We start from the raw sequence: 12,739 nt of genomic DNA on the forward strand, positions 1-12,739 counted from the left end.
CATTCATTGCTAGTGGGATCATCAGATATAAAATAAGATGTTAGTGAAAAATATCTTTCATCAGTGTTTGAGGTACATTGAGAGAGGGTGTAACGTTGGTAGTTCTGCAGGTATCTCTTATTATTCTAACTTCCTAATAATGATGCTCCTGGAAAAATTCTTTATTAATTTTCTCAATATTTTTCTGACTAAATAGAATTGAATAACCCAAGGAATAAAACTGTCACAGCAACAGCTTTTCTCTTTGAGTACAGACCAGCATACTTAATTTCCATCAGGTTTGACTGGGAGTTTCACACTTAAATTTAATCAGAATATACTCCACGTGAAACCCATGAGAACAAAGGAAATGCCATGTGCCTATAGTGCTCTAGAGATAAAGATACCACAGTTTAGAATGCCGCGGACTACAGTGATATTGGAAATGTTTCCATTTGCACATCAAACTGAATTATTCTGGGATTACTTGGGACAACTGATGTAACATAAAACAATGTGATCAAAATTCCAACATGTACACACTTTCACTGTCAATAGGGGGTCTTTGTCAATAAGAGCACCTCTCAAAACACAGCAACACAAATTCAGACAGTATATTTCAGATGTTCACCTTTCCTCTACAGTTATGTTGATAAAAGGTTCCAGGACTTACAGTTTACGACAACTTTTACTTTTTTCACGTCTGGGAATGACACATCATTTTCCGCACTGCATTCATATTCTCCGGCCTGGTCCCTTGTAATTCCATAGATGTCCAAATATTGTCCATTTTCAAATGGTTTTGCTACAAGAAAGAAAAGTATGTTTAATGGTAGCCGCCTGAGGCTTCATTCAAATAAAATAACAATCTCATGTCTTCCTATTAGGTACTGCTGACAAAACAATCTCAAATGAAACTGGGGAATTATTAAACCCTTTGTTCTCCTATGTTCAGAGGAAAAGTCAGAGAAAAAAGCAGAAACTGAACAAGGGATACTATAACAACCGTTTCCCCAGAACAGGATATACATGTGTTCTTTTTAATTGATTGTGGTCTCCTAACCTCGTCACACATCAAATAGAGCTCTGCACATTTCTGTAATTGAGTTCAACAACCTTCTCGCAGTATAGATGAAACTCACTAATATGGCTTGGTACATATTGACTTTTATACAGTGTAAGCTAGCAAGTTGACACTTAACCTAACTAAATGTTGCTTTTCTTTTGGGAAAATCTCATGCTCATTCTCAAGGTTTCAAGCCAGATGGCTTGATAAGAGGATAGAGCTACATGAAACCATTGCCGCATTTCAGCTCCCAAAGTCATTAATTTTTTAAGAGAGGCACACTGTATTTACTATATATAACTGATCCAGTAAGCTTCTGGAAAAAAATATCGTTCTCAGACTAAAAGTTAAGTGGTTATAAAAATGAAATTGTCCTTAGTTTTTAATATTCCAGGGAAAATATTCTTTTTTTGACCAAAAAAATAGCACTAGAGTAAAAACATAAAGACATAATCACAGATGAAAAAAAATAGTTGCAAATGAACAAAATTTTTAAATAAAGATTCTTTTCTGAATAGAATTTTTACTTATTTGGAAGCAGAGACTCCTCAGGCAGGAAGGATCCTGATCATCAGAGCTATGGAGAAAGAATGGGCCTATGTGACTTTCCAGGGGGAGTGGCTCTTCTCCCTCCTTAACCAAGTCTTGAAAAATCACATTTCAATGCATACCAAAGAGAACTGGAAAATGACACAATGATTCCATTAAATGGCATATTTTGAAAAGTCGACCTTATTTTTGTTTTCATCTTACTCTCTTGCCAAACCTACTGTAATGCTGTAGAAGTTAGAAAGCTTGTAAGAGGATTTCATTGTATATGAATAAAGCAAAATGAAATTTAGTTACAGTGCTCCAAATCTAAAATCTTTGTCAGCAACAAAAAAATATTTTTCCTGTGGGCTCTCTTGTCTGGGCCAATGCTAGTCACCACACTGTTTGTCCTCAGGTAGCTTTGACTTCATTAATTGATACCTGGAGTGTTTAGAATATAGATGACTACGCTATTTCTCCATTTGACTAGCTGCTCCTACATTGTGGACAAGGAGGTTATACTTCCAAGATGATAGGTGGCTGAGACACTATTTCAGGTACACAGAGGTGAGCTTACAAAAGCAGCAATTGTCCTTAAATTCAGATTCTTAAAATATGATTTTATAACTATTTCCTTTGCTCAACCTAATACCCTTATCTGACTCCTGATACTAATATAATATTGATTTTCTACTGTTTCCTTCTTTTTTATCTTATTTTCACCCTTATAATGAAGATTATCTAGGCTTACTAGTGTCTGTAAAAACTAGTGAAATATAGGGAGGACAAAATCCTTCTTCACATCCAAGAATTCTTAAAGTGTAACTTGAATTATAAAGTCAGGAGATATCAAATGAAAATTAAAGTATGGGTAAAATTGATATATCAGGATTAAATCACCTAGTTGAAAAAAATAGTTGAAAATGAAGTAAAAATGGAGTAAAAAATGTAGTTAAAAATGAAGAGTCATGTGTGAAAGGGTAAAAAAAATGGGAAACTTTGTAAAAATAAATTTATTAGGGTCTAATTTATTTTCAGTATTACAATGTCACATGAACATTCCTATTTCGTATCTATTGAATGTCCCTGGGGGATGGATATGGAGGTGTGTGTGTATATATATATTATTGCTCTAAAGCAGCATTGAAAGATAGCTTTTAACTTTGAGTTTCTGATAGGGATCACAGGCTGAGATAGATCCTCATAGGCTGCTTTCTCTTTATATATTCCTCTTTCTGCTGCCTGGATTCTTTATCCTTCAGTTCTCCCTGATAACTTCTTCTCATCTCACAGGTATGATTAAGCAATATCTGCACAGAGGAACCTTTCTTTATTTCATGACTATTCAGTCTCGTAGCTCCATGTTACATACTTTGAAAAATAAAACCAAAAAGCCTGCACTAATGTTATGTGGCACAGACACATTCACTATTATTATTACTGACTTAAAAAATACTCGTCTTTCTGTTATACTATAGATATTGTGATATAGGGATGCCTGGGTGGCTCAGTCAGTTAAGCTTTAGACTCTTGGTTTCAGCTCAGGCCATGATCTCAGAGTTCTGAGATCAAGCCTGGTGCTAGATTTCATGCTCAGCAGGGAGTCTGCTTGAGAGTCTCCCCCTCTTCTCCTGCCCCTCTCCCAGCTTATGTGTCCATGCTCTCTTTCCTAAATAAATAAATACATCTTTAAAAAAATTCTGTGATAATAAAGGCTACATCTTATTCCATGTTTAATATGGGCTCTATGCACATTTGTTGACTCTATCATTAAAGAAAAATTACATGATAGTCCAGAAAATATGACATTTCATTAGAGATTAGCTTTCTTCTTCAAACAATTATTACCCATGGCATCAATAAATAAAAATAATGTTTATTTTTATTGATTCCTTATTATGTGTAAGGTACCATGATAAATGCTTTTTTTTTTCTTTTTTTTTTTTTTTAATTTGTTCCTTTATTTTAGAGAGAGTGTAAGTAGGAGGAGAGGCAGAAGAAGAGAGAGACTCTCAAGCAGACTCCCCACTGAGTGCGGAGCCTGATGCTGGACTCAATCTCACATCTCTGGGATCATGACCAGAGCCAAAATCAAGAGTTGAACACTTAAGTGACTGAGTCACCCAGGTGCCCCAATAAGTGCTTTTCATTGCGAATTCATCAGTTAACCTTAGGTAAATGCATCAGGTATTCCATTATATAGAATAAGACTCTATATGGTTAAAGCAGTTAGATATTTTGTTAATGGACCCAGTGACAGATATGAAAGTCAGAATTCCAAAACTTACATGCCTGATTTATATGCCATTGAAATGCTGTATTAGTTTTCTCATTTGAATATGGCAATAATGAAAATGTTTATTCACTGTAAGAACTAAATTAGACCATATATATGTAATCCTTGCTTTTACAACTATAAATCACTATATGGATAGTAATTGAATATCGGAATTCTTAGTTTTCCAAGATGCCATAACAAATGACCATAAATTTGCTCGTTTAAAATCATATAAATTTACCAGCTTATATTTCTGTAAGTCAGAAGTCCAGAACAGGTCCATGGTAACTGGAATAAAGTGTCCTCCAAAGATATTAATGTCCAAATATTTGTAGTCTGTGACTTTCATGGAAAAAAGGACTTTGCAAATGTCTAAAGTACCTTGTGATAGACGATAATGGAGAGCTCAGTCTAATCATAAGTTTTTAAGTGTAGCGTGTGGAAGAGTGGGTCAGTAAGATGTGAGGAAGATGGAGAAAGTGGAACACAAGCCAAGGAAAGCTGTGTCCTCTGGAAAGTGGGAATGGCCCTCAGCTGACAGCAAAAAATTGATTCTCCTCCAGAGCTTAAAAAAAGAACACAGCCTGTCAATACTTTCCTTTTAATCCAGTGAGACCAGTATCAGATTTCTGAACTCTAAAGTATAAAGCAGAAGTGTTTTAAGCTACTAACTTTGTAGTGATTTGTTACAGAAACAATATAGAACTCAAACAGGGCCTCCTTGAAATAAAATCAAAGTGTCAGCAGCACAGGATTCCTTTCTGGAAGCTCATTTGCTCATTCAGGTCATTGGGAGAATTAAGTTTCTTGCTGCTATGATACTGAGAACCTCATTTCCTTGGTGGAAGGCCATGTCTAGCTTCTAGTGGTTCCCCTCATTCCTTGCCTCATAGCTCCTTCTTTCATCTTCCAAGCCAGTAAATGGTAGGTTAAGTCCTTTCCCACTTTGAATCTTCAGGGCTTCTTCTCCAGGTGTATCTCTCTGAAAGATCCTCTTCTACTTTTAAGAACTCATGTGATTCATTTGGGCCTAATGCAAGATAATCTTCTCATATTTAGTTCTTAATTTTAATCACATCTACAAAATCTCTTTATCATGTGAGGTAACATAGTCACAGCTTCCAGGGATTGGGATGTGGACATCTCTGGGGGCCATTATTCCACCCACTAGATTTGTTCATTAAACTTGCAGTTACTTCACACATACACATTGTGATTTGCCTATAATTTTCAAAGACAGCAGGAAAAGAAAATGTGTGGTTGAACTGATAAAGTTGCTGAGTTCATTAATACCTCTGAAAAATATGAGTGAAGCTCAGAAAAATAAATTTAATTAAGACGTTATTTTGGAAGCAAATGCTTTTCAGGAGAATGTACTACAAACCTAGCAGGTGATTTGAAGAAGTGTTGTTAGAGCACAGAAGTGAGAGCAATGAGAGGAAGGTGTATGGGCAAATAAAATTGTGGAAGCCACCTACTGAAATGATTGCAACAGAGGTTTCAGAAGCAAACAAAAGCAACCAGTAAATAAAAAGCTCAGCATTTTGATTGGTTTTGTTACCCATATATAATAGTCCACCAGACATTAATGAAGGAAAGTTCTTAAGTCAGCTCACAATCATTTCCTTCCTGCCTGCCTGGCTTCTTTCCTTCCATTCAAATGACATTAATTGAGCCAAGATCACTGACCAGGGAACAAAACTGTTTCCATTTCAAAGAGCCAATAGTTTACAATGGAAACAAAAGTATAAGCAGGCAATTTCAGTAAAGTGTTAAGTATATTTGAAGTAAATATAGATACTATTATGCTGTCATAATTGTGCTGGTATAACTTCAAGAAAAAAGAAAAAAGAAAAATTTGGTCAGGCCAGAGCATTCATGTCGTGGAAGACCTTGTATGCCTCTGAAGAACTATGTTTTCCCCTTAACTTAAAGAATAATTACAGTGCTAGAAGTAGAAGAGTCTAACATATTGAATATTTTAAATATTGAATATTTTAAAATATTATATTTTAAAGAGAACCCTGGAATTCTGCTCCCAGTTACATTTGGGAATAAAGATCAAACCTACCTCCTTGCCATAAGCCAAGAGAAACGGATAAACTATATAAAACAACTCGTTTCAGACATTGGACAACAGGCGGCACAAGACTGTGACCCCTGAAGCAAGCAAGGTGAGCCCTACAATTGATCTCTGTAACTTACTCTCCAGAGGCAATTTTCGCCTCCCTGAGCCCAATGATATTGTTGAGTTGAGCAAAGAAAGACTGGAATTCTGATATGTCACATACAATCATGCAGAGTTTGAAACAGAAGAAACGCCGTGACAAAAAAATACCACAGATATCTATAGGTGCTTCCTTATCTGCAGATTAGGCTGTATACGCATAGGGAGAAATCCCAAAGTGTTAGGAAAAGAATAATTGGAGAGTTTGTAAGGTGAACAGTCCCTAGAGTTTGAACAAGCTGAGATGACATTTGATCTCTGACCAGAATGGGCAGGCCTCTGTAATTATTCAGTGGGGACTCCAGAGGGCTTATGTCTTAGTAAGGACAAAAAACAACAACAACAAAAAACAAAACAAAACAAAACAAAAACTGGGGTAAAGACCCTTCTACATCTGCTCTTTAAAGCTTACAAACAAGGTTCAATGGGCCAAAATTATCTATAAGTTATACAGGTTCATGTAAGAAAAAGTCCAACACTTTTTAAAGGAATGAAACACACCCTAGACAACCACAGGCTAATTACACAATGTTCAGTATCCAGTTAAAAAAAATGACTATATATTCAAATAGGCAGGAAACTGTGAACAATAACTAGGAGAAAAATCAGTCAATAGAAAGAGATCTAGAAATGATAGAAATGATAGGTCTGACAAAAAAAATTAAATTGCCTTCATTATAACTATGTTCAAGTATTTAAGGTAAAATGTGGATATAATGAGGAAAAGAATGGAAAATAGAAAAAAAATCCAATGAAGGTTCTTGACATAGAAACACAAAATATCTCAGGTGAAATACTATTTGGCTGAAATTAACAGCAGAGTAGACACTGAAGAAAAAACTATTAAACTTGAAAGCAAGAGTATTTAGCATATATCCAAACTGAAGTAAAGAGCGAAAAAAATATTAATAATCAATTAAATAGAAATCTCAGTGTCATATGGAACAATATAAAAACTTCTTATATATGGATATTGGGGCCCTGTGAAGTGGGTAGAAAAAAATATTTGAAGAAACGAAGGCTGAATTTTTTCCAAATTTGATGTGTACAATAAAATGGCAAATCCAAAAAGTCAAAAATCTTCAAGCCGGATAAACATAAATAAAATTACTCAAAAGCACATAATAACCAAGTTTCTGAAAATCAGAGAAGGGAAGAAAATCCAAAAAGCAGCCAGAGACAAAATACACACTACGTGTGAAGAAAGAGAAATAAGTATTTTTCAGACTTTTTATCTGAAACTATATAATCCAGCTGACAACAGTACAACATCAGAATAAAAGTCTAAAATCAGTCCTGTAAGCTTCAACCTTAAGAAGCTAGAAAAATAACAAGACCTAAAGTGAATAGAGTTGTGAAAATAATAAAGAGTGAAAATCAGCAAAGTTAAAAATGGACAATCAATAGAGAGAATCAATGATACCAAAAGCCAGTCTTTCAAAAGATTACTGAAAGGGATAAAACTTAGCCATACTGATAAAGAATAAAAAGAAAGACCACACAAATTACCACTATCAGAGATAAAAAAGAGAACGTTACTATAGTCATAAGAGCAACTGAATGGCTACTAAGTAAATATTAAGAAGAAAAACTACCTACCATTTAACTCAAGGATTTCGATGAAATGGGCAAATTCCTTGAAATACATGAATTTTCAAACTGATTTAGAAGAAAAGGAAAATCTGAATAGTCAATATATATTCAACTAAAAGAAACTAATTTTATAATTTAAAGAATTATGAACAAGGAACTTCAGGATCATGTATATTAAGATTTTAAGAAAGAAATAATACCACACATACAAATTTTTTTCTGAAAATGAAGGAGGAGGAAATTTCCCCAATTTATTTTATGAGGCTATCATTATCCTTAATATCAAACTAAAGACAAAAGAAAAAAAAAGCCCTCATAAACAGACACTATTTTGACAAATATTTGGAAAAATGAATCCAGTGATATTTAAAATAATACACCATGACCAAGTGTGGTTCATCCCAGGATTGAAAGGCTAGTTGTATAACTAAGAAAAAAAATGTAATTCACTGTTTTACAAACAACAACAAAAATATATGAGAGTCTCTGGATGCAGATAGCACATTGAAAAAATTCTATCTTCATTCGAGAAAATAAAAAAAGTTTCAGAAAACTCAGAATTGAATGCTACTTTCTCAATCTGACAAAAACTTTTATGGGAACCCTACATCTGACTTCATATTTAATGACGTAAGGGTAAAAAGTTTCCCATCTAAGATGAAGGTCAAGGCAAGACTGTCCACTCTGACCCATATCACACATCTTATACATAAAGTAACTTAGCAATCACTACTGACCTAAACGAGAATCATGAAACCTTAAACATTCTAGAAGAAAACGGAATCTTTAAGACCTTGAATTGGCTTAAGAGTTCTCAGATATGACAACAAGAACACAAGTCATATGAGAAGATATTGATAAACTGGAATGCATCAAAAGTAAATAATGTTTGCTGTGCAAAAACCACCATTAATTAATGGCAAGCCAAATAATCAGTGAAAACTGTGTAAATAACAGAGGACTTGTATCCAAAATATATAGGAAGGTCTCAAAACTCAGTAAAAGCATAGAACTTAATAAAGAAATGGGCAAAAAAAATCTAAATACACTTTATTAAATAAAAATACTTAGTAAATAGGCATGTCAAAAGATAACATGAACATGATTAGTCATTAAGAATATGAGGGGAAAAAAATCAAAGTGAGATTCTGGTGTGTATATATTAGAATGGCTAAAACAAACAACACTGATTAGTGCTAGCAGGAATCAGAGCATCTACAGCTCTCCAACATCGCTGGTGGGAGTGAAAGATGGTACGGTCCTTTTGGAAAATAGTTTACCAGTTGTTCATAAAATTAAACATGCATTTACCATGTGACCTAGTAATCTCACTCCTAGAAAAATGCACACCAAAGCCTGTATATGTTTATATTATTATCTTAAGATTTTGTTTATTTATTTGAGAGAGAGAGAGAGAGAGAGCATGCATGAGGGGGGAGACAGAGAATCTCAAGCTGACTCCGAGCCGAGCGCTGGGCCTGACGCAGGGCTCGATCTTACAACCCATGAGATCATGACTTGAGCCGAAACCAAGAGTCTGACACTTAACCAGTGGAACTACCCAGGCATCCCTGTCTATATTAGTTTTATTGGCAATTATGAAAAAGTGGAAATAACCCAAATGTCACTTTAGTGAATCAGTAAACTATGGTGAATTCATATAATGCAATACCATTTGCCAATACAATTGTTCATATATACATACCTCGGCTGGATCTCAAATACATTTTACTGAGTGAAAGACGCTACACTCAGAAAGCTACATGCATGGTCTCATGTACGAGACATTCCGGAATCAGCAGAACTGCAGAGGTCAAGAATAGATCAGTTTTTTTTGTTTTTGTTTTTTGTTTTTTTTTTTAGAACAGATCAGTTTTTGCCAGGGCCTGGGGGATGAGAGGCTGGTTGACCACAGAAGGGCAGCCTGAGGGGCTTTCTTGGAGAGATGGAACTGTTCTGTATCTTGGCTATGGGTATGAATACATGAGGACGCATTTACCAAAACCCATAAAATTTTATACTACAAGAAGTGATTATTTATGTAAATTTAAAGACAAAAGCATATTGACATACTACTAGACATCCACTGAAATGGACAAATTAAAAAGATTTGTGATACCAAATATGGGTAACTGTTGGAGCATGTCACGCAGCTCTCTCTTAAGAAGGCACATCAAAATCCCTCTTTTCCAGTGCTTAGAGTCCTACAGGGAAGGAGAGAAATTTAGGAGTATTCTAATTTGGTTCTTGGTTAATCACATTTTAGAAGTTCCACAGAGGTGATGTGAATTACACCTCATTTTGCTATCTGTTGCCTTAGGATTTCAGCTGAAGGTTCCATTTTAGCATCGTATTATATTAGCTTTGTGACCTAGGGCTTTCTGTGAATAATATACTCTCTACTCTAAGGTCTGGCCAGAGAATAGAACTTTGACTTCTTTGGTGTTTAATTATTATTACAAGTTCACATGCAGAAATAGTATTCATAAAAGATTACCTGAAGGAAATTCATTCATTTCTGTAGCTATTTAAAATTTTTCTTTTCAGAGTAAGACCAGTATATTAAAAAAAAAAAAACTGTACATTATCACCACTTTATTTTGATTCCTATTGAATTTCCTTTACCAACCCTTGCTTTGGTGTTATCACACAAGTCTTCACTGAGGGACGATATAAGAAAGGCCATATGAAACTTCCTGTTACATTTTTATCAGAAAAGTTACTGAGGTCCTGCTGTTATAATCAATGTATTGACATTCTGAGGATCCATGGGAGAAATTCTTTGTGCATCTTAGTACTAGGAAAAGCTCTATTTCTGACATCCTAATTTGCTTTGATATTATGATCCATGATCTTATAAACTTTCTCTCTTTTTTTTCTAGGCTGCTAGGAAATTTAAAACCAAGATAAAGGAAAATATACTTTTGATGTCTCTATGCTTAATGGTGTTTTGAGGATCATTAAGTAATATGTGGACAGATCAGGACATCATAAATAAGAATAGCCACAGCTATTTGGAAAATAGCTATATTACATATAATGGAGCAGAATTGTGTTAAAATCAAATAGATTAGATGATTTCCTATCAGATATTACCACAGAGCCTTTGGATCTTACTTTGTGTACAAGCTGAAATATTTGCTCAGCATACAGAAAACAAAGAAGCCTGGTGTCTTAATAGGAAGGTTAGAGTAATTGGGACACCACCTCAAGAGCATCAAACAGCATTTAAATGAATAATCATAGTGATGCTTCTAAGTGATTTAGCATCCTGAGGAAGTAGACAAATACCCACCTTTAGCACAGAATGTATTCATAGGGGTGGTCTTGTCAAACACAAAGAAAAAAGAAAAAAAGATATTTTATGACAATAATAGAGAAGGAAGTAATTAAGAATGCAGGCTTCAAAGTAGATGCGCTAGGTTTCACGTGCTCTGGGTCAACATTTTTAACTTTTCTCTGGGTCAGTTTTGTCATATAAACAAAGAAAACAATACCAACTTCACAAGGCTACGATGACCACTGAATATAAGAATATGTATAAAGCTGGGGCGCCCGGTGGCTCAGTTGGTTAAGCATCAGACTCTTGATTTCGGCTCAGGTCATGATCTAAGGGTCGTAAGATCTATCCCCTCATGGGGCTTCACTCTGGGTGTGGAGCCTGCTTAAGATTCCCTCTCTCCCTCTCCCTCTTCACCTCCCCCCACCTCCCTCTTCCCCTAAATACATAAATAAGCAAACACAAAAATTGAAACTAAAAAAAGGAAAATGTATAAAGCCTGGTGCAAAATCCCAATAAAAGTAAAATGAATATAGTTTTCAAAGATTTTATTTCACTTATTTGAGAGAGAGAGGAGAGCCCAAGCAGGGGGAGTAGCAGAGGGAGAGGGAGAAGCAGGCTGAGTAGGAGCCCGATGCGGGTCTTGGATCCCAGGACTTCGGGATCATGACCCGAGCTGCAGGCAGACACTTTACCGACAGCCACCCCGGTAACCAAAATGAATATTTTTATTGATAAAAATGGTTAATAAAAATAGAGTTGAAATTATGATGTGTTATTCAGTGCCCATAGTGTTTGTATTTAAGAGGTAAGAATTCTGTGGTCAGATCTCACAACGTAAATTGATTTTGTTAACCAAAGCTTACAGAGCCAGGAAAGCAGTTTAATAAAGTAAAAGACACAACACATATATACGCCTATCCCCGTATATAGGGCTCTTATTATCTTAGGGTATCTTAGGGTAGGGCTCTTACTCACTCAGCATAGCACTAGCAGATCCCTCCTAACTGCCATCGTGCACTTTGGATTATGTGACGATTTTTCTGGCTTCCCTGTATTTGGTGGTTTGAGATGCATTTTTCCCTGGAAAATGAGTGATTCCATTGGCGGTGGCAAGGTTAGTCGTTGTTTTGCCTTTCAAAATTTAAATTAAATGAAAGAAAGAAAGAAAGAAAGAAAGAAAGAAAGAAAGAAAGAAAGAAAGAAAGAAAGGAAGGAAAAGAAAGAAAAGAAAGAAAGAAAGAAAGGAAAGAAAGGAAAGAAAGGAAAAGAAAGGAAAAAAAAGAAAGAAAGAAAGAAAGAAAGAAAGAAAGAAAGAAAGAAAGAAAGAGAAGAAGAAAGAAGGAAAGAAAAGAAAGGAAGGAAGGAAGGAAGGAAGGAAGGAAGGAAGGAAGGAAGGAAGGAAGGAAGGAAGGAAGGAAGGAAAAAGAGAAAGGGGAGATAGCACATTGTAGTTTATACTGGGGGAGCACTGCGCCCCTGTCTCCTTCCAAGCCCTGCCTCTAACACGTAGAGGGGGGGACACTACCAAAAGGAAGGGCTTGCGAAGGGACGGGCTGTTCCCGTTCATATGGTTGTTTGCAACCATAGAACCAACGAGGTTCTGTTCTGACCGGGTGGAGGCCATAGGTCTCTGTCTCATTCGGGGCCCCAAGAACAGAGCCTGCACCCAGGAGGCCTCCACTTGTTCCATTTGAAAGCACTGTAACTTGCCTGAATGAACGCGCCACCGTACGCTACCGTCTACTAAAACTACCTTCCCCAAGTGCCAGGAGCTGCAGTCAT

The 12,739-nt window shown here is 35.7% G+C and overlaps 1 protein-coding gene across 2 annotated transcripts in view; it reads right to left on the bottom strand.

Moving 5' to 3' along the window:
* NEGR1 (neuronal growth regulator 1) overlaps positions 1–12,739 on the bottom strand; it is an 813,801-nt gene that overhangs the window by 271,963 nt on the left and 529,099 nt on the right. For both annotated transcript variants that reach the window (XM_077905038.1, XM_077905039.1), the window contains exon 4: positions 653–784. In XM_077905038.1, the coding sequence (XP_077761164.1) occupies positions 653–784 (132 nt within the window). The remainder of the gene's footprint in view (positions 1–652; positions 785–12,739) is intronic.

This window comes from Canis aureus, chromosome 8, assembly GCF_053574225.1.
Source record: "Canis aureus isolate CA01 chromosome 8, VMU_Caureus_v.1.0, whole genome shotgun sequence".
NCBI lineage: Eukaryota > Metazoa > Chordata > Mammalia > Carnivora > Canidae > Canis > Canis aureus.